The sequence below is a fragment of the Dendropsophus ebraccatus genome, chromosome 2 (genome assembly GCF_027789765.1).
Source record: "Dendropsophus ebraccatus isolate aDenEbr1 chromosome 2, aDenEbr1.pat, whole genome shotgun sequence".
Taxonomy (NCBI): domain Eukaryota; kingdom Metazoa; phylum Chordata; class Amphibia; order Anura; family Hylidae; genus Dendropsophus; species Dendropsophus ebraccatus.
Genome location: NC_091455.1, coordinates 172,061,006 through 172,082,698, shown reverse-complemented (window position 1 = coordinate 172,082,698; position 21,693 = coordinate 172,061,006). Strand labels below are relative to the sequence as shown.

Sequence of the window (21,693 nt, the reverse complement as noted above, 5' to 3'; positions counted from 1 at the left end):
TGCTGCTGAATGTGGTTTTTGCATGTTATTCAGCTATGCAAGTTGCATCTCATGTAGAACCCAGTAAACAAAGGATATTAAATTCTACATGCTACACATACATATAGACAGCCAGGCAAAATGTGCCAATTATTGAACATGTGTTAGTAATAAAAGACACAATGGTGAGTTTCCCCCAGGATGATTTCTAAGAAAAAATCTTCAGAATACAATTGAAAAATTAAATCCATGCATCATTTATTGGGCAGGAGGGACCAAAGTTTCTGACATTGTAAATTATATATTGAAAAGGAGAAATCAATGCTTGGGTGCATGTAAACAGGTTATACCCCTCCTGTACCAGGCAACTACTATGAGGGTTGACAATAATGTAGCTGGTCTCCAGCACCTTCTGGACACCGGGAGCAGGGCCGCCATCAGGGCAGTATTGGCGGTACAGCTGTAAGGGGCCCGGGCTAAAACTAGCATCCAGGGGGGCCCGGCAGTCCAGCCTACCTGTGTGTAAGCTCCTGTTAGCTGTACCGCACAGGCAGGAAGACACAGGGCCTCCTCCTCACTCTCCCAGGGCCCCCTCCTCTTCCTCACTCCCCCGGGCCCCGCCCCACACAACCTTCTCTGGCAGCTTTCTCCTGTGCTGCAATGTCGGAGGAGAAGGGGGAGGGGCCCGGAGCCATGCTGTGTGAGGACCAGGAGGAAAACAGGAAGCACATGGGTCCTGGAGCTTCCCTGCAAGTAAGTGTAGATGTGTGTGTAATCATGTGTGCTGGGGGGGGGGGGGGTGATGTGTGCATGTGTGCTGGGGGGGGGGGGTGATGTGTGCATGTGTGCTGGGGGGGGGGGGGGGTGATGTGTGCATGTGTGCTGGGGGGGGGGGTGATGTGTGCATGTGTGCTGGGGGGGGGGGGGGGATGATGTGTGCATGTGTGCTGGGGGGGGGGGGGGATGATGTGTGCATGTGTGCTGGGGGGGGGGATGATGTGTGCATGTGTGCATGTGTGCTGGGGGGATGACGTGTGCTGGGGGGATGACGTGTGCTGGGGGGATGACGTGTGCTGGGGGGATGACGTGTGCTGGGGGGATGACGTGTGCTGGGGGGATGACGTGTGCTGGGGGGATGACGTGTGCTGGGGGGATGACGTGTGCTGGGGGGATGACGTGTGCTGGGGGGATGACGTGTGCTGGGGGGATGACGTGTGCTGGGGGGATGACGTGTGCTGGGGGGATGACGTGTGCTGGGGGGATGACGTGTGCTGGGGGGATGTGTGCTAGGGGGGTTGATGTGTGCATGTGTGCTGGGGGGATGATGTGTGCTGGGGGGATGATGTGTGCTGGGGGGATGATGTGTGCTGGGGGGATGATGTGTGCTGGGGGGATGATGTGTGCTGGGGGGATGATGTGTGCTGGGGGGATGATGTGTGCTGGGGGGATGATGTGTGCTGGGGGAATGATGTGTGCTGGGGGGATGATGTGTGCTGGGGGGGGGATGATGGGCACTGGGGGAGATGATGTGTGCTGGGGGGATGATGTGTGCTGGGGGGGATGATGTGTGCTGGGGGGGATGATGTGTGCATGTGTGCTGGGGGGATGATGTGTGCTGGGGGGATGATGTGTGCTGGGGGGATGATGTGTGCTGGAAGGATGATGTGTGCTGGAAGGATGATGTGTGCTGCGTGGATGATGTGTGCATGTGTGCTGGAAGGATGATGTGTGCTGGGGGAATGATGTGTGCTGGGGGGATGATGTGTGCTGGGGGGGATGATGTGTGCTGGGGGGGATGATGTGTGCTGGGGGGGATGATGTGTGCTGGGGGGGATGATGTGTGCTGGGGGGGGGGGGTGCAATCCCTGCACCCTGTCTGCCCCCACATCCCTGATCCCTGCACCCTGTCTGCCCCCACATCCCAGCAGTATTATTTGGTACCAATGCGTAGACATATTTTGTGGACATGTGTAGGGGGCTTGTGCTCCTGATCTTTTAAGACCCCAGCAACACTCCTCTCAGACCACCTTCTTTATTTAACTATGACTGTGTAGTGGTTTAATGTCTAAGCACTTGGGGCCCCACTTTTAAATTGTGCCCAGGGCCACATTTGAGCTAAAACCGACCCTGGCCCTTGGGTTCCATAGTTTTTATTTAAATTAATAGTGCACGGAACTTGGCTGGCGTGGGATGTATCCAAAGAGACCCAGCTTTCCAGAATTATCCCAAAGCCACCCAGTTACTTCAAAGACATCAGTCAAAAATATGTCCCATGTTTTTTTGTTAATGGGGGGCCCAGACACTCAGGCTGTATGGGGCCCCGAAATTTCTGATGGCGGCCCTGACCGGGAGTACTTACCCTACACAGAAGAGACATTTCTACTCAAAGAAATACTATTTGGTTAAGAGGTCCAGGACTTTAAGGGGTATTCCCATCCCAACCAATATAGTTATACTTGTAGGGTTTGTCTAGTTAAATACAGTATTTGCGGAAATACATTCATTTGGCAAACCTGTCTCCTTCTTCTGTTATGCTGCTCTTTTCTTCCCCTTGTTTACAGCTCCGTGTTTAGGTTACTGACCACCACTCTGCACTTAAAGGGAACCACTCTGAACAATTGAGCTGATCTAGTTCCCAGCTGCACCGTATAGATCTACTGTGCAGCTCCCCGAGCATACCAGCTGTGTCTGCAGCAATATTATTACATCAGGAAAAAAAAAAAAGTTTTATTGTGGCACACAAGGTCGGGAGAGAGGCGGCAACTAGTCATCTGGGAGGAGAGCGTACTGTGACTAGTCACTGCTCTCTGCCTGTCAGCGCGCTCTGCAGAGATGACTGACAGGCAGAGACACCCGTAAGTGGCATCTGTGCCTGTCAATCATCCTGTGTGCTGGCAGAGAGCTGTGACTAGTCACGGAAAGCTCTCCACCCAGATGACTAGTTGCCGCCCCTCTTCCGGCCTTGTGCGCCGGAATAATACTCCTTTTCCCCCCAATGTAAAGATACCGCTGCGGACACGGGTGGTATGCTCGGGGGAGCTGCACAGTAGATCTATACTGTGCAGCTGGGAACCATACTAACACAATCGTGCTGTTTGGTTCCCTTTAAAGCATATGCAATACACATTTATACATATGATATAGTATTTGTATAGACTTCCAGTATACTGTATCTCTATACAGTATATATATATATATATATATATATATATATATATTTTTTTTTTTTTTTTTTTTTTTCATTGTTTTTAGAGCAGAGTGGTGGCCTGTAACCTCGACAATGAGCACATATCAGGAGAAGGAGGAAAGTCTGCTAAATGAATGCATTTTATATAACTTGACAAGCCATACACAATTTACTACATTAGTTGACATAGGAAGTATGAGCATGGACAAGAACCCCTGGTTTTCTTGGACTAAAAATTTGGGAAAGAACCAAACTCTAATGATTCTGTCTAGCAACATTTCCCTGCAAATACTCTAGCTATAAAGTGGGAATGTAAATGAATCTGTATAGGATATTAAATAATTTACAGTAACAGGAAAAGTTTTATACGCCAATAGATTTGTTCTTTAAAGTGTAGGATCATCATAGACTATTTCATGGTTTATATATCCTGAAACAACAATATTAGAACCAGATGACTGCTTGCTTACAGACACACACACACACACACACTACCATTTCGGGACAGTCTGGCCTTCCTACACAGGATGACTGTACAAGGTTTACTATACAGGCTACACTTTCCAGAATGAAAATCACCAGAACAAATATGCTGTGCAGTCACTGAACAAGTAGGAGCCATTGAGCTAAGAACTCCACGATCGGTGCTTGTTCACAGAGCCTTTTATACAGCTCAATTATTGTGCCACCCTAAACTTAATCAGACTCCTCCCGCGCATCTCCTATTACATAGGGAGATGCTCGGCCCAAAGCAGATACATTTTTGACATATAAGTAGAAAGAGATCAGCAGATAGGGGAGATTTGCTTGTTCATCAGCTGATCGCAGGGCCTTTTAAATGGGTTAATATCTGCCTGAATTGGCATGTGTCATAAGGCCTTTAACGTTTAGAAGCCCGGGCCGATCAGCAATGAGTATTCCTTGGAACGTTTAATCAACCGAAAATCGGCCCATGTACAAGGGATCAGGGATCTGCCGATAAGTGAGCAAACGCCAGCTTCGTTCACTGATTGGATATGTTTTGCAGAAGTAAAATTTATTGTTATCGGTTGTTATGGGTGTGGGTGCCCACACAATTTATTGTGCCTTGTGAAGGCACTGCAAGTGAGCACCAATCTGGCTGATCAGCGCTTGTATGCGTCCATACACGGCCATTTATCAGACCGTGTAAAAGCATCCTAGAACACATTCTGAGAAAAAGATAAGGACATAGATTAGCGATGTATAGGAAGGACGGGAAGAGCCTTTGCTTTACAGCCTTTTTGAACGTAATAAATACAGTCAAGTTTACAATCTCTAGTACACTAACATTTATATGGCCATGAAAACCCAAGACTTCCTGGCTGTAAAAATCCTTTTAATCAAGTTTATTCTCAATTATCACAAGAATTTATTCTACTCTTAGGATCAAAAGTGTAGCTATAATTCAAACAAACACATTTACTCCGCATACATATGGTTCAAGGAGCTGCCACAATTTTCTGAACAACCCTAACTACAGAAAAAAATCCCCAGTTGGAGGCCAATTTACTGAAGTATTTACATGTGCTGCTCATTACGACCAGAATACCTGTTCTCTCTCTGGTTCTCAATGGTTTCTTCCGTTAATATTTCGACCATCACTGAAAGTCTGCACTTTAAATTATCCATGCAAATGTTTACTCCAACTTGTTTGCATACAGTTAATGTAATTGTACTAGGTTTAGGATGGAGCCAAGCTCCTCATAATCCCCACAAATCCTGCCTTCTATCCAGTCCCCTGGACTACACTACACTTCTCAATGCTAATAAATGAGCTAAGTAGTAGGGGTTAGGGCATTCCACAAATTCTATTTTACCACTTCCTCTATTTGTTTACATGTGAATATTCAGTAATAATTGCTAAAAACTTGATTAGCCAAATTACTCTGACCTGTAAAAGTGAGATTGGGCTAGTATGTACTGGGTTAGTAATAGTAAGTACATACATACAGAACATAAAACATCTGTGTAAGGCCCCATGCACATAACGTGTATACCGTATTATAGATAAATATTTCACATAAAGAGGGTGTGAACTGTTACCGTTTCCGGCTGCTTTCTGCTTTTTGAGAATAATCATTCCCACCGGAACTGCCCCCATAGCTAGTCAATGGCCACAGTTGTATCCCTTCTAAGACAGTGATTGACTGAGCAGACAGACAGCTCTCACAAGGATAGAATGTCACTGGAACCAGGAAGAAGTAATGATACGTGGGGACTTGGAGTGTCAGAACAGGGTAGATGAGTATGACTTTTTTTTTTTTTTTTAAATGTATAACACATTCTAGCCACAAAAAAAAAAATATCTGTCCTCAGACAACACCCTTCAAGGGGTTATCCGGTTGGGAAAACTTCTCATACATTGTTGAAAGTATACAGAAAATAATAAAGGGCCTATGCTTACCTCTCCACATTCCCCTGGTGTCCCCCTGCCTCTTTTCCAGGTCCCCTGCTGAACGAGCCCATTTCCATTATGGAAAGTCCACTCATGTTGTGCAGTCTCAGTCAGTGATTGGTTGAGCGGGCTGTCATTGAAGGAAGTGGCATCAGAATTGTTCAGCGGAGGACCTAAGGACGTGGCAGGAGGATACCGGAAGAGTGTAAAGAGGTAAGTATAGGCACTTTTTGTTTTATATATTCAGTGGCGCCTTGGATTACGAGCATAATTTGTTCTGGGACTGTGCTTGTAATTTAAATCCGCTCTTAAACCAAAGCAATTTTTTCCATAAAAATTAATTGAAATGCAAACAATCGGCTCCACGCCCCGAAAATAATGATTTTTTAAAATTCTAAATAACATGTAAACAATTGAAACAAACATTGAGAAAGAGCTGAATATTTGATATTACAAGTTATTGTACAGTATAGCAAGCATCATGTATTGTATTATGTATAGTAGCTGCATAGGAATAAAAAAAAAATAGCAGCAATTTGTAGATACAGGATGGAACTGCAAATCCCCATACTGGTCACTGTGCAAACAGGCTAGAATATAGAAGTAGAGCTGCTGTCAGAGGCTTGTGTGCTTACATGACTGGACTGCACCAATGGGGAAGGGGGGGGTGTTCAGCATGGACCAATCAGGAAGTGAGAATCACAGAGCTGGATGACAGTGACAGAAACTTTTCTATACAGCAGTGTAATTGGCTGAGTGTGAGTGCAGCACATTATAGCAGCAGTGTGTATAGCTGAGTGTAAGTGCAGGCACATTATAGCAGGAATGGAGAGGATGGGAAACGGGAAACACATGATTTGGAAGGTGAGGGAGACTTCCTGGGTCAGAGCACAGTGCTATATACCTCGCTATTAAGACCATGCCCCTCCCCCACTCACCCTCCCACCCAGTACAGGGAGCTCTTTAACCAAAGCAATGCTCTTAAACAGAGTTACAATTTTGAAAAACTGTGAGCTCTTCTTGCAAAATGCTCTCAATCCAAGTTACTCTTAAACCAAGGTACCACTGTATTTGCAACAAAGTATGAAAAGTTTTCCCTAACCGGATAATCCCTTTAAGGCCCTGTTACTGATACTGTTACTACAAAGACTCACACAAAGCCTGTGGCTTCAATACGAGTAAAATGTGGCCATACACTTTTGGTAGCTGTTGGCCATCAGCTATGTTTCCCAAAACCCCCATACACGTGCATGCTTGGAAAGCTAAATATTTATGTGTCCTCTACGGAGAGGGGCCGCTATACTCTTTAGACAGTGATTTGAAACCACAGAAGTCAGCTGTTTTGTCGGACTGAGCACATGCTTAGTCCAGTGCTAAAGGAACTAAACATAAAAGTAGATTTTATAGTACTCCAGTATTAATAACCTTTTTACCCTTGTCTGCAACAGCACCTCAATTTCCATAACTTTTTCTACATAAAAAACAGCCTACAAATGATGCATATACTTGTTTTTAGGATAAAAGATTTCTTAGCCATGCACAAGAAACACATGTAAGCTGACTTAGTAAGTTTTTTTTTTCTGCTCCCAGCTGTATACTGTATTTCTAGGCTGGATCATTTTCTTACATGATTTCCAGGAGTTTTCCCATAGATAGGCTGTCGATGTCTGATAGGCAACAATGTTAGACCAGTGGGTGTCCAAGCCTCGGGACCCCCACTGATCATCAAAATGAATGAATCTTAACATTAATAATACTAGTACTAAGCCATAAAATAAATTTATTAACAGGTTACGTCTCCGGGGTATTGTTTCTCCATATGGAGACTGCCAGCTGGCGTAGTAAGTCTAAAGTTGTAGACTGTGGGAGGTGACCAGAACACCAAGAGAAAACCCAGATGATCGGGAGAGAAACTAATTTCCTCAAAGACCAGCTAAGCTTTCATAAGACAATAGAAGAAATCGCTTTCTGCAATTATTATGACTGCAGTTGTCCAAAGTGTCTTGGCTCTTTGCATTTCCCCCTGCACCTCTTGCAGTTTATATTACGCCTACCCTGACTAAGGAAATACAATCCTGGAATGCATATAAACACTGCAAACAGAGCACACAAGTGAATGAATGCTACAGCTGGGCTATACTCTATTGGAACAAATTGAGATATTTTCCACTCCTTTATGGTTTGGTTTAGCACAGTGATTTGTTTCTACCGATTATCATTTATATCAGTAAGGTGAAAACAAAAGCGTATTCTTCCACAAATTATTTTTCCATCCAGGTTATGGAATAAGCATATAAAACAAGACAGTAAAATGAGAAAAGGAGACTTCTAATCTGCTGGGGACATTCAATGGAAGGAAGCAAGAACAGGATATGTTCAGTATGATTATAAAATCAGAGAAAAGCATTTACAATTCTAATTAAAGGGACAGCAAGGGGCATGGAAACCGGCCATGGACACAGAGATTTGGCCATGTTTATAAGATGTTTAACACTGGAATATACTTGTGCCATTCTGCATGTAAAAAAAAAAGCAGCTTTCTATAGAGGGGTCCATAAGCTCTTGGCATTTTGCCCATCTGCATTTCATTCTAAGGGTATGTTCACACTAAGCAAATACGGCGGAATTCAGCGTCGGAATCTCGCCGTGCTCATTGTCATGCAGTGAGTGAATGGTAGGGCACGCGCATCTGCTTCCTCCCCTCTCTGCTCAAAGAAGTGACCCATAGAGGGTCAATGACACGCTGAGACAGGCGGGATTCCGCGGCAGAACGGAGACAGGTGGAATTCCGCCTGATTTGCTCAGTGTGAACATACCTAAACATAATGTATTATTATTTATAGGTGTTACCTGCCTTTGTTTTAGGTACACTTAGAAGTATTATCTGGTCATTTTCTTGCAAACAACAAAGAAGATAATTTCAAGTTGTAAGTTTTGTTTTTTCTTAAAATGTGCTTAACCTGGTAGAAAACATGCAAAAGACATACTTACCTTCCTTGCTCACCCAACCACCCCACCACCACCACCACCACGTTTCTCTCAGAAGCAGTCCCAATGCATGGCATGCTTACAGTGCCCCTTTAGGGTATGTTTACACATGGAGATTTGCTGCAGTTTTTAACTGCCTTATGGATTTTCACAGGTAAGCAAAAATCAGAAGACAATCCACACATGTGAACATATCCTTAAAGGCAATCTTTCATGACAATTATGCTGCCACTGATGAGGGCAGCATAATAATCTGAGAGGGAACCGAATAGTCAGGGTGAAAGGTTCCCTTTAAATCTACAACTGCTGTTTTGTAGACATGACAGACCATCTACAAATAAGCTCTGAACAAGGCTTAAATGCTACAGATGTTATTATATTCCATTGGGTACATTTCATGCCTGGTGATTTTTTTTCAGTGCTTGTATTAAAACCTATAAAGCCAAAAAAGTTGAATGTCCTATGTCTGATAAACATACAACCAAAGAGAAAAGAAGAGGTATAGGGATAATAGATATTTCTTATATTGTATCTTGCTTCAAAGACGCATAAAAAAGAAACTAATATATGACATAAATAACAATAGAGCCTGGTAACAGCAGAAAAACACACACAAAAGTGGGGAACCTCCTATCTAAAGAAACTGCATATGGCACCACAGAGTGATAAAAGAAGTAATCCAAAATTGGTGGACCAATAGGCGGCAAAAACCAAAGCTATTGTCCCTATTCCCGCCACACTGCGCAAACAATCACTGTGCACAAATTCATTAGAAACTAGTAGCAAAGTATATTAGATCTAGGGCATATGCACTATAAGCCCCTCGTCCACTCTTACCCGCTTTCTGTGCGTGTAATAGCGCCAGCATCGAGTGGGCAATGAGGAGCAAGCAGGTCAGCTCAGCGCTCGCGTGTTCCTGCTGATCGCCCCACATAATAGCAGCTTTAATTTATTGCTCGACAATTCCTCATACACATACCTCCTTGGCCAAATGTTTAAAAGTAGAAAAAATGCTACATCCAATGACCCACACCAATGTTTTATGTTTCTATTGATTTTTGGCGATTTTTCAAACAAACCCTGAAACATCTGCACCACTTTGGTTTGTGCAACGATCTGCAACAATGTTTGTAACAGTTTATACCAATAACTGGAACAAAGTACTTAATAAATGTGGCCTGTGTGTTCTTCTACACAGGGTTAGGACAAAAGAAAAGTGAAGCCCCTCCTCAGAAAGCATGCAGATGTATTTGTTCTTCTCATCAGAGTCACACAGAAGACTCAATGTCACCCCGTAGAGCCGGCAGCAGCAGCACCCCTGTGTTAAGCTGTGCAGCAGATGGAAACTGGAAATGTGGTTTCTATTTGTGCGCTTCTCAATCCTTCTGCTTATAAATTAACCCTGTAGTTATATGACTGAAGATGCATGTCATATACGGTATGGCTCGATAATTTAGGTCTTATATTTCAGGAATAAAAATTCTCCCACCAGTGATTTTATTGAGAGGCGTGTGAAAAGCATGTGTGTGGAAAGATAAATCAATAGTATAAAGCATTACTGCCATTTGCAGTAACTTTTCCTCAGTCCTTAGACATGTCAAAAGTTACTGATCACACTGGATCTCACTCCGTAGACCTGCTGCGATGGCGAGCTACAATCAGGGGTGGTGCATGGACTATATATTTGCTCCTTAGGTTCCTATTTCACTGGCCGAGCAGGGCCCGATCAAGGATGTAAACGAGCGCCGATCTCGTTTACATCCTTGATCGGCGCTCAATTACTCGTCCTATTCCATGGCCCGACAATCGTTAGCGAGGGTTGCAGGGACATCGTTACCGATGTCCTTGCAGCCCTTGTTTCATACTTTACCTGTCCAGGCTGCAGGTCTTCTCCTTCTCAGGGTCCCGCGTGGCAGCATCAGCTTCGGAGCGGCCTGACTGAACTGACAGAACGCTCAGCCAGTCACTGGCCGCAGCGGTCCTGGCTAGTGATTGGCTGAACGCTCTGTCAGCTCAGACAGGCCGCTCCGAAGGTGCTGCGGTGCAGGGCCGGGAGTGGGAGAAGACCTGCGCCTGGACAGGTAATGTATGATGTTTTGAAATAGTTGGGTGCCCACTATTCCGCTATTTGAACCTAAATGAACGATCAGCCGATGACACGATCATCTGCTGATCGTTCTCTCTATTCCATGGAGCAATAACCGGCCAATTCGGCTGATTATCGCTCTGTGGAATAGGCCCCTTAGGGCCCTATTCCACCGGATGATTATCGTTCGCATAATTGTTAACGATTAACGATCTCAAATGACCGCTATTGCGAAAGACCTGAAAACGTTCACTCATTTCCATGGAAAGATGATCATTACTTATGATCGTAATTGCGATTGTTTTTTCTTGGCTATTAATTCGCTATTGCGTTCGTATCTACTGCAAACGACCGAACGATGTTCTATTCAATGCGAACGATTTGCGAACGAGCAACGATAAAAATAGGTCCAGGTCTTATAAAGCAATCAACGTTTCTCGTTCGGTCGTTAATCGTTAACTGCATTTCAACCGAACGATTATCGTTCAGATTCGAACGATTTAACGATAATCTGAACGATAATCGTTCGGTGGAATAGGGCCCTTAGACTCTAATAAGGCGAACATTTTTTTTTTTGTTTGTTTTTTGACTGTTGGGGAGACGTGTGCTGCCATGTATGAAGAACATCTCAGAGATTGGACCCTACTTGTCATAAATTAACAGCATATTCTAGAGCTTATAATGAGCATCCATATGATGCCCTACAGAGGCTTTCCCCTTGAACTACTTTTACTATATGTAAAGAAATAAAGAATGGTGCTAGTGGGCACCACATGCTCTACATTTTTTGCATAGGCCTAATGCTTTACAGTTGAATGGGTCTGGGCTATGCTACCAGATACACTGCCTGTGTGGATATGCCAACTGCAGGGTCTGACCCCCGACTATTAATATATAACGACAGACCATCAATACTTTGAAGCTGCAAACCCCCTTTAAATTGGGCCTAACAGTGCAGTGCAGAGTGCTTATTAAAACTATGGACTGGTGTGGTGCTGGACAAAGTGAGAAGAGGGTTAGGTTTATTTTTAATTTACATACCCTTACCCTAAGGGCCCTACTACACAGGACGATTATCGTACAGAGAATTGTTATATCGTTCGAATTTAAACAATCCAAAAATCGTTAGTGTGTCATCGATTGTACATTAAGATCTGACCCTAAAATCATTAATAGTTCGCTGTAATTCCGCATTCGTTTGCTCATTCATTCGTTCAGTGTAATTGTACATTGTTCCACCTTTTGCTGGGATCAGATGGAGTAAACAACCGTACTAACGATCGTAAGTAACGACTATTATTCTGTGTAATATGGTGAACGATTTATGGTTAACGATAAACTCGTTTGCGATTGTTTATCGTTAATCACCAATAAAAATGGCTTCTTCTAATAGGACCCTAACACTAAGCCAATTTAGCGAGAGAGGAAACCCCCTTTAAGTCACACTGTTATACGGACTTCTGGATCTTATTTACAGCTGCTTTCTTGCCCGAGGTAAGATGTCAATAAAACGTTATTACAGCTCAGGTTCTCAGATTTGTTAAACACTTCACCACCAGCTCCACAGCATGTCGGCAGCTTCCCTAGACAGACTATCAAAACGATTTCTTCAGCATCCATGCGGCTGACATTAACAAATATTGATCTGCTAAGGTCTGTTTTTCTGAAACTACATCATTTTATTCTTCTTCTGGGTATAAATATTTACACAGGGCTTTTCTTGCAATGCAGAACAAATAAATATGGGACAAGGTTATTGACCATGTATTGGGAAATATATACTCATTACACCAACAAAAACAGGGCTATGTACTCACATCCTTCTCTGTCATATCTTACCTGAGCAAACTCTCCAGCCACACGCACATAACCTGCCACCTCAGTGTCTGTCGACCTGATCTTCCATACTGATCGCTGAGCCTTCTTGTACTCTTCTAGTCTTGACCAAGGTACAGTTTGCAGGAATCGTTCGGTAAGAGGAGCAGCCACTATGACATCAAGCTGTCCGCTGTACAGGAGAACCTAATGACAAGGAAGATAAATTTTACAAAATGTACAAAAATTTTCAAAAATTTTAATAAAATCTGTAATGTTTCAGACTCCTGTGCAATATTTTTAAAGGGGTCTTCCAAACAGAAGTGAGGGTTGCTGTAAAAAATGGTGCACATAACTCACAGGCCCCTAAGACATTTCTACCCTTATGCTATGTTCACACAATGCCTTTTTTTAGCAGTTTAACAGCTCTTTTTTTTAAATTACGGCCATAAGGCTGTGTGTGAACACAGCCTTAAAAGTATTGAAAATGATTGAAATATATAGACATATAGCATACAAATGTGCAAGAAGCAAAGTTACTCCTTTCCATAAGGTAGGGGATAACTCGCTGATCGTGGGGGGTTGACTGCTGGGACCCTCACTGATATAAAGGACAGCACTGGGCAATGTTCAGAAGCTCTATAGAGAATGAACAGAAAGCAGGCCATACATGCATGCTGTTGCTCCATTAGTTTAGGGGGCACTTATCCTCCATTCTCCGGATCAGTGGGAGTCCCAGCAGTTGGACCACCATGGGAATCACAGCGAATGTTTAAAGGGGTAGTGTGGCATTTAACATTTATTTACTAAATAACACACATTACAAAGTTATACAACTTTGAAATTTGTGTTTTATTTAAGTGAATAGCCCCCTTCCCCGTGTTCCCCTAACCTCAGAAGTGTGGTGCATTATACTCACACAATCTCTGTCGACCCAGCCGGCCTTCTGAAGATGACGCGATCGACCCAAGATGGTGGCCGGGGTCCACAGTAATGCGGTGAATATAATGCACCACACTTCCGGGCGTGGGGGGAACACGGGAAGGGGGCCATTCACTTAAATAACTCACATTACAAAGTTGTATAACTTTGTAATGTGTGTTAATTAGTGTATAAATTATAAATGCCGCACTACCCCTTTAAGATCTACACCTCTGTATGGAAGACGTGTGCCTAGTATGCTCTTTGCATCAGTAAATGTGAGTCTCCCTGGGCTCGTTTCTAAAATGTAGACCACTTAGCGACATCACTAAGGGGCAGATCCAATTTCTGGTTGCATTAACAGAAAAACTATTCTATATATATATTATTATATATATTTATATTTCAGTGATTTTTATTTAGAGAAAAAATATATAACAATAGAATAGTTAAAATCAGGGAGAGGCACCAAATACATACAAATCCAAAGGGATACAAAGGCGATTCATAAACATTTCTATTAATCAGTATTCAATACACCCACATACAGATAACATCTTATTCGTTTGCTATCAATTTTTTAGCAAATCCTACCAGTCTAACTGAACATATTCCAGGATTCATATCAAGAATTATGTTGCAGGTTTACTGATATACGCCACCCTTATTTAACATGAGATCTGCCCCAATACATTATTTAACCTAAACTAATCCCTATATACACCTACCAAGCCATCCCGGATCTATTCAATAACCCTACCCTGGGGAATAATGTAACCAGTGTAAAATCTTGAACTGGACTAGTCGATGTTCCACATTAATTGTACTAGTTTTAACATTTTCCATTATATTAGCCCATTCCTGATCTGTAAGTGGACCCAAACTCCTTTCCCATCTGTGTTTAAAATTTTGGTGAATATTATAAGTGCCTATTTTCAAAATAACCATCATCATTCCCACCTCCCCACGTTTATCACCCTTCATTCCTTCCATATAATCAAAAAGTGCATGCTCCTGTATATCAAAAATTTCTTGATTCGGAGTGGACCGAAACGCGCAAGCTAATTTCATATAGTGAAAAAACTGTCGCTCCTGTAAAAAAAAAAAAAAAAAAAAAAAAAAAAGAGCTACAAATTGTGGAAAAACTATCCAATTTACCTAGTGTGAATATTTGTGTAATGTCCCTAATGTTATATCTAACTCAAAACTCCCAATCATCTAATTTGTGTAGTTCCCCCAGATTCCTATTAGCCCACAGTGGAGTGTATCTTGTGCTATTAACTATATTACAAAGTTTTTTAATCTTCTTCCAGACCTTCCCCCATAGGCTATAAAAGGAAATGTTACCAGCTATTACCCTATCCGCCTCTAAAGCACTGATAAGGTTTCCATAAAAATTCCCCTCCTTGTCACCTCTAATTATATCCCCAAGTCCAGTTTGTTGGTTCCTCTGTATATTCTGTAACTGCATAGAAAAAAATAAAAAACTTAAAATCTGGGAGAGAAAAGCCACCATGTCGATCCAGGACCGTAAGATGCTTGTATTTGATCCGGACACGGCCCCTACCCCAAATCAATCTATATATTTAAAAACTAGGCCCCTTTGCACCTCAAATTATCATAAGCTGGACATGACATATATATCCAATATAAGCCACTGTGCTGCATCAACACTGGGAGTACACTAGCCATACATAAAGAGGAACTCCAGGTAAACCTAAAGATCAGAGGTAGGCAGTAGGGGGGGGGGGCATGATAAAGAATCTGTTCTTACCTGTCCGTGGCTGTCAGGGAGCTGGTGACATTGTGTGGTGGAGGCACAGGGACGGGAAAGTATAGCTTCTTTATTATGTTCCCCCACCCCCACTCCATGCCAGATTTTTAGACTTGGCTAGAGGTTACCTTTAACTATGGTGGCCAGCTGTAAAGTAAAGCTGGCTTGAATTGCTACTAAATAAATTTTATTATCTTAGCATTTGGAAAACCTGAACTCTTCAGCAACATTAAGGGAATGTTTTTTGTTGCTTGTCATCTGTGTTTTACAGGACTCCTCGTACCACAAGGAAAGTCATGGCTCACAGCCATAATCACACACACTGCAGATGGGATCTTACTTAGAACAATGGTGCAGAATAGGAGTAATTACTTCCATACCGCGCTATGGCTTGTCGTACGGATTGTATTCATGGTGCTGACTACTTCTGAATACAAGACTTGCATCACTAATTCTAGAATGGAAAGAATAGCAGGAGTGAAGGACGTTTGGTGTAAGACTACAGACATTCCACCAGTAGTACATTATAGATGTGTGCAAGGATTACAGCATCAAGCTTTTCTCTTTACTATAGGTGTTGGTAGTCATAGGAGTTTATACAGGCTTTTTTTTTCCCATACTGTGTGACTCTCACAGACATCCTGCTGGACGCGCAGAGTTATGTAAAGTGAAGTATTAACATGTCTATAAGATTACTAGTACCCAAATCACAAAAAAACCATAAACACAACCTAAGAGGTTAATGGGTCAAAAGTCTATAAATACGGTTTATAAAGAAAAAAAAAATCTTTACTTTACTCCTCCCTTTAGAAGAACATATAAAATGTTGGTCTTTAGTAAATATCTTCCATGGAATTTTAAATAATATAGTGAAGGGGAACTATTCAGGACCCCCATCTATTACACAGAATGAAAAATTTACAAAACACAATTTTCTCTGGAGAAATGCCGGAAAAAAAAAAACCCACACAGTTCTAAACTATGCAAATACATATGGAATATGTGTATGGCCTGTAATTCAGTATCCAATTCTCAAGATAATAAAAAGACAGCGCAGGAGACATTTTTCTTTCATAAATAAGGCGCTTGGGGCCTCCCTTATCTTTTACAGATCTCATTCCACATCTGTTCACCAGACCTGTAGGCTTCAGAGGACCCGTTGTGTGTGGGACAATGAGAACATCAACTAGAGGAAAGACTTTCTATGGCTATAAAGGTCTAGGTTTTTTTTGTTTTTTTTTAGAAAAATGACAGCCATTCTAAACTATATTAGCTACACAAATATTAGCGTACACAAAGGCCGGATCATTGTGCATTAGTACATAAAGGCAACTTTATACCACAGAGTATATTTCAACTGATAGTATAGGTTACATATTAAACTTTTATCTATTGCCCCACTTGAATATGTTACAGGTTTTTTTTTACACCACAAACACTTCAAGTGTTTTAGTACTCCAATAATATGCTAAAAACACTAAGGCATGGCTTTCCTTTCCGGGGTGTAGATTAGGTTATAAGGGAGGAGCATACATTACAAGTGCTTCTAACTGGTGACATATTGATAAGCCAATTGACTTCCAATACAATTAGTCCAATATAATACTCAATCTATGCTTTGAGGGCACACAGTATTTTCAGGCTCTCATTTTGGTCAACAGTCCCAAAGTGGGACAGACACAGAGGTACTGTAATAGAGAGATACTGACTAGAGACGAGCGAACCTCGAGCATGCTCGAGTCCATCCGAACCCGAACTTTCGGCATTTGATTAGCTGGGGCTGCTGAAGTTGGATAAAGCCCTAAGGCTATGTGGAAAACATGGATATAGTCATTGGCTGTATCCATGTTTTCCAGACAACCTTAGAGCTTTATCCAAGTTCAGCAGCTCAGCTAAACAAATGCCGATCGTTCGGGTTTAGATGGACTCTTACCCGAACCCGGTTTGCTCATCTCTAATACTGACCAAAATAAACCTCACTGCAGGCTGTTTGAGACTGTAGAGCGACAGTTAATAAAATATGTATATTTCTCATGGGAGCTTCTTGTAAATGGATTAGGATTGGTACTCTAATGCATAGAAAATCTTAGGTCCTTTGGTGTTTCTTCAGATTTTTTGGATTGTACAATATTAAACAGATATTAAAGCGACTCTGTACCCACAATCTGATCCCCCCAAACCACTTGTACCTTCGGATAGCTGCTTTTAATCCAAGATCTGTCCTGGGGTCTGTTCGGCAAGTGATGCAGTTATTGTCCAAAAAACTACTTTTAAAACTTGCCCAAATGTGCCCAACGGCCGGGGCTTACATTTGTATATGCATTAGGCTGGCACCACCTCTCCGCCCTTCCTTCCCACCCTCCTCAGCATTAGGAATGCTCCAGGAACATTTACTGCTGTTTAAACTTTGCACAGGTGTCTTAACGATCCAGCCCATGTTAATTATTCACACAGGTGAGGATTAGGAGGCAATCTGCCTGGAGCATTCCTAATGATGAGGAGGGCGGGGAGGAGGGACAGAGAGGTTGTGCCAGCCTAATGCATATACAAATGTAAGCCCCGGCCGTTGGGCACGTTTGGGCAAGTTTAAAAGTTGTTTTTAGGACAATAACTGCATCACCTGCCAACCGCCCCAGGACAGATCTTGGATTAAAAGCAGCTATCCGAAGGTACAAGTGGTTTGGGGGGGGTCAGATTATGGGTACAGAGTCGCTTTAAGTGGTAACTCCAGTATCAGCCCAAGGCATATGACTTACTATATTAATTTCATCATGGTTGTTAAAGCCCATTCGCACTACAGAATTGGCGGTGAGATTCCCCGCGGAACCCCCCCCCCCCCCCCCCCGCGCGTGGACTCAGTGCCAAATCCTGCCTACAGCCTGTTTGAATGGGAGGACTCGTGCCCCTCTGCTCAAAGAATTGACATGTCAATTGACATCGATTCTAATGGTACCACGTCATAGAGGGGTGGGGTTTCCTCTCACTGGGACCCGGCCAGTGTAAAGAGGGGAAATCTGGGCCAATGTGTAAGGGCCCTATTCCACCGGACGATTATAGTTTGCATAATTGTTAACGATTAACGATCTCAAACGACCGCTATTGCAAAAGACCTGAAAACGTTCACTCATTTCCATGGAACGATAATTGTTATTGCGTTCGCATCTATTGGGAACGACCGAACGATGTCTTATTCAATGCGAACGATTTGCGAACGAGCAACGATAAAAATAGGTCCAGGTCTTATAACGCGATCAACGATTTCTCGTTCGGTCGTTAATCGTTAACTGCATTTTAACCGAACGATTATCGTTTAGATTCGAACGATTTAACGATAATCTGAACGATAATCGTCCGGTGGAATAGGGCCCTAAGACCCTGTGCACACTGCTATGTTCAGTCCTTATTATGGCTGCAATTCACAGACTGACCACATCCCTGTGAGCTAGACTAATAATAATAATGATTTATTAGAAACCATAGAACTTTATTAATCAGTTCAATAAAATCAAAACCTGTTCATGGTGATAAAATCCTGGAGCCGTGTACACAGAAAATCCCATCAAACAGGTTCAATGACACAATATAAAGTGCTACGGGTGTTACCAAATTCTGTATATCTTAAAATCACTATAGCACAAAGCCCCAATAGCATTATTTAAGATTTCACCATCAGGTCTAATTAGACCATCATATAAGTGTGTTTCTGTTTGTGTGTGTACCAGGACCATATATTTCCTCCAAAAGACTGTGTAATACCCTATATATAGACCATTTATACCACCATACATTGAGCGATGAGCATATTTCAGCACAGTTACTGTACATCTAGTGACATCTTCTCTGATCTGAGTCTTCCTCTTTCATCATCTGTCCCACCTGGTTTTTTACAGTCATGACGACTTCTGGTCACAACTCATACTGACGAAATGTGTCAGACATCTTTGGATCTGCACTTTTATAATACCCCCCACCCTTCTATGTAAAATGTCCCATCCATAGTGGCCAAAATGGTAATAATGCCCTCTTCTGTAGTCAGTGCAGTATTAGTTCCCTTAATAGTACCCCCTAATACTGCCCTAAACAGTATTTACCACATAATAGTGTCCCCACACAATAGTTAACCTATTATTTCCGCCACACAGAATGTAATCCCAAAGAAGTGCCCGATATAGTAGTTACCCCCCCCCCCCACACACACTAGTGCCCTATATAGTTGTTAATCCCTCCCATTACCACCCCATATACCAGTTAATAACCCCAATAGAGCCATCATAAGTTCCCCAACATAGTAGTTTGGTAGGAAGGAAAAGAACAATTTTTTAAAAAAAATATTTCTTTATTTAATAATAGATAACATAGTAAGTAATAAAAAGACTGGCTCCCGGGGAGACGAGGAGTGGTGTACTTTCTGCTGGTGAATAACGTTGCGTCTCTCACATTGTCGTCTCAGTTCGGCCTCTTCTCTCAGTGTATTTTATTTTGATGATTGGATTAAATCTCACGTGTTGGTTGGGGTGAGATTTGGCGGTGGCAGTCTTTCCTTTGAGGATGCCACTTATTAGCAGTGCTTCATGTCTACTTTCATTTTTATTTGCTGACTTGGTGGTTATTGGGTTCATCCTCCCTGGTAGTATATAACATTGTGAGGTGCAGAGGCTTTGTCTCTTTTGCAGGAACGGAAGTCTTTTATCTGTAGCCACCTCCTTCCCTCTCTGCCATGTCACTGTGGTTTCTGGCCTGGTGCTGGCCTGTGTGACCTGTGGCAGTCTGCTGCTATTATTCTGCCCCTTAAAAACTCTCCGGCCCTGTGCTGCTCCTCTTCTACTCTCCCAGCTTCCCGGAGGTATAAGGGGCTTCTCTCTGACCTAAAAGCTGTCTGCCACCAGGCTGCGGCTGTTTATCTTTGGCAGTGGGGTATTAGTGGCCGGGGAGAAGCCTTGTACAGGCATGGCTCCTTACTTCTCCAAAAGGACCAAAGTCCAAAGGATGAAAAAATAAACAAAACAAAACAAACAAATAAACAAGTAAACAAGTAAAAATCTGTGATTCTGTGAGAAACTAAACAGTATCTGCCTAAGTGCTGGCTGAACGTTCTAAAGACCCTATTCCACAGGCCAACAGTGAGGAGCAAAAGAGCGCTGTCAGTGCTCGTTTGCTCCTTGTTCCCCAGTCGCTGCCACCACCATTACACGCGACGGCAGCGAGCGGGGGAGTGCGGGAGGGCCTGCGGGGAGCTGCCCGGGTGATCACTGATCCTCTGTGCAGCCCATAGAGGATAGTGGCAATCTGCTGCTGCCGCTCCTATTCTACGGAGTGACAGCAGCAGATCGCTGCTATCACAGTCTGTCTTTGAACATGTTGAAAGACAAACAACAGCAAAGATCAGCCGACATGAACAATGTCTGCTGATCGTTGCCTTCTATTCCACTGGACGATTATCGCCCGTAACGGACAATTTTGGCCTATATTCGTTTCGTGGAATAGGGCCTTAAGGTTGAAATACAGATACTGAGGTCACTGATGTCATCATGTAATAGCAGCAGCACCAATCCTGTGTAGCTGTGTGTGTATACTGTATGTATCATGTATATGGAGAAATGTCACAGCTCTGCAGCATCCAGTAAATATCAGTGGGCGTCTTTATTGTCAGTATTGATTTATTCCCATATGGCATTATACAAGCAGTGAGATACATACAGTACACAGGAGGGCTCGTATACCCTAAAATTCTCATCAGTTCATTATACAGTCAATGTGTTATAATATAACAGTATAGAGACATAGCTTACTGACCTGAGACAGCTTTGTCAGTTAGCTCGGGTATAACACTGGGGCTCAGGAGATCACTGCATCACTTTTATAATAAAGTTCTATGATGTCTGATAAATCATTGTCCGTGTTGTAGGTTTAGTAGTATTCAGCCCAGGGCAGGCTGTTGCTGTCAATATAGCATAGTAATAGTAATATGATGCAGTGAGCTCCCGGGCACCAGTGTTATACCTGATCTAACTGACAAAGCTGTCTCAGGTCAGCAGGGTATGGCTCTATATAGTTATATGATGACACATTGGATTGTATAATAAAATTGATGAGAATTTTAGGGTATACAAGCCCTCCTGTGTACTGTATGTATCTCACTGCTTGTATAATCTCATATGGGAATGATTAATCAATGCTGACAATAAAGAAGCCCACTGATATTTACTGGATGCTGCAGAGCTGTGACATTTCTCCATATACATGTTACATATACACACAACTACAATGGATTGGTGCTGGTTTCATTGTGACATCATCAGTGACCTCAGCATCTGTATGTCGACCTTAGAACATTCAGCCAGCAGTTGATCAGATACTGTTTAGTTTCTCAAAGAGAAGCAGCTACTCACAGCATCAGATATTTTTACTTGTTTACTTGTTTATTTTTTTATCCTTTGGACTTTGGTCCATTGGAGGATAAGTAAGGAGACATGCCTGTGCAAGGCTTCTCCCCGGCAACAAAGTACCAACTGCCGAAGATAAACGGC

General features: G+C 42.7%; 1 protein-coding gene across 4 annotated transcripts in view; it reads right to left on the bottom strand.

Moving 5' to 3' along the window:
• Nucleotides 1-21,693, bottom strand: part of CPVL (carboxypeptidase vitellogenic like) — a 136,113-nt gene that overhangs the window by 4,797 nt on the left and 109,623 nt on the right. For all 4 annotated transcript variants that reach the window (XM_069958729.1, XM_069958730.1, XM_069958731.1 and 1 more), the window contains exon 12: nt 12,496-12,678. In XM_069958729.1, coding sequence (XP_069814830.1) covers nt 12,496-12,678 — 183 coding nt within the window. The remainder of the gene's footprint in view (nt 1-12,495; nt 12,679-21,693) is intronic.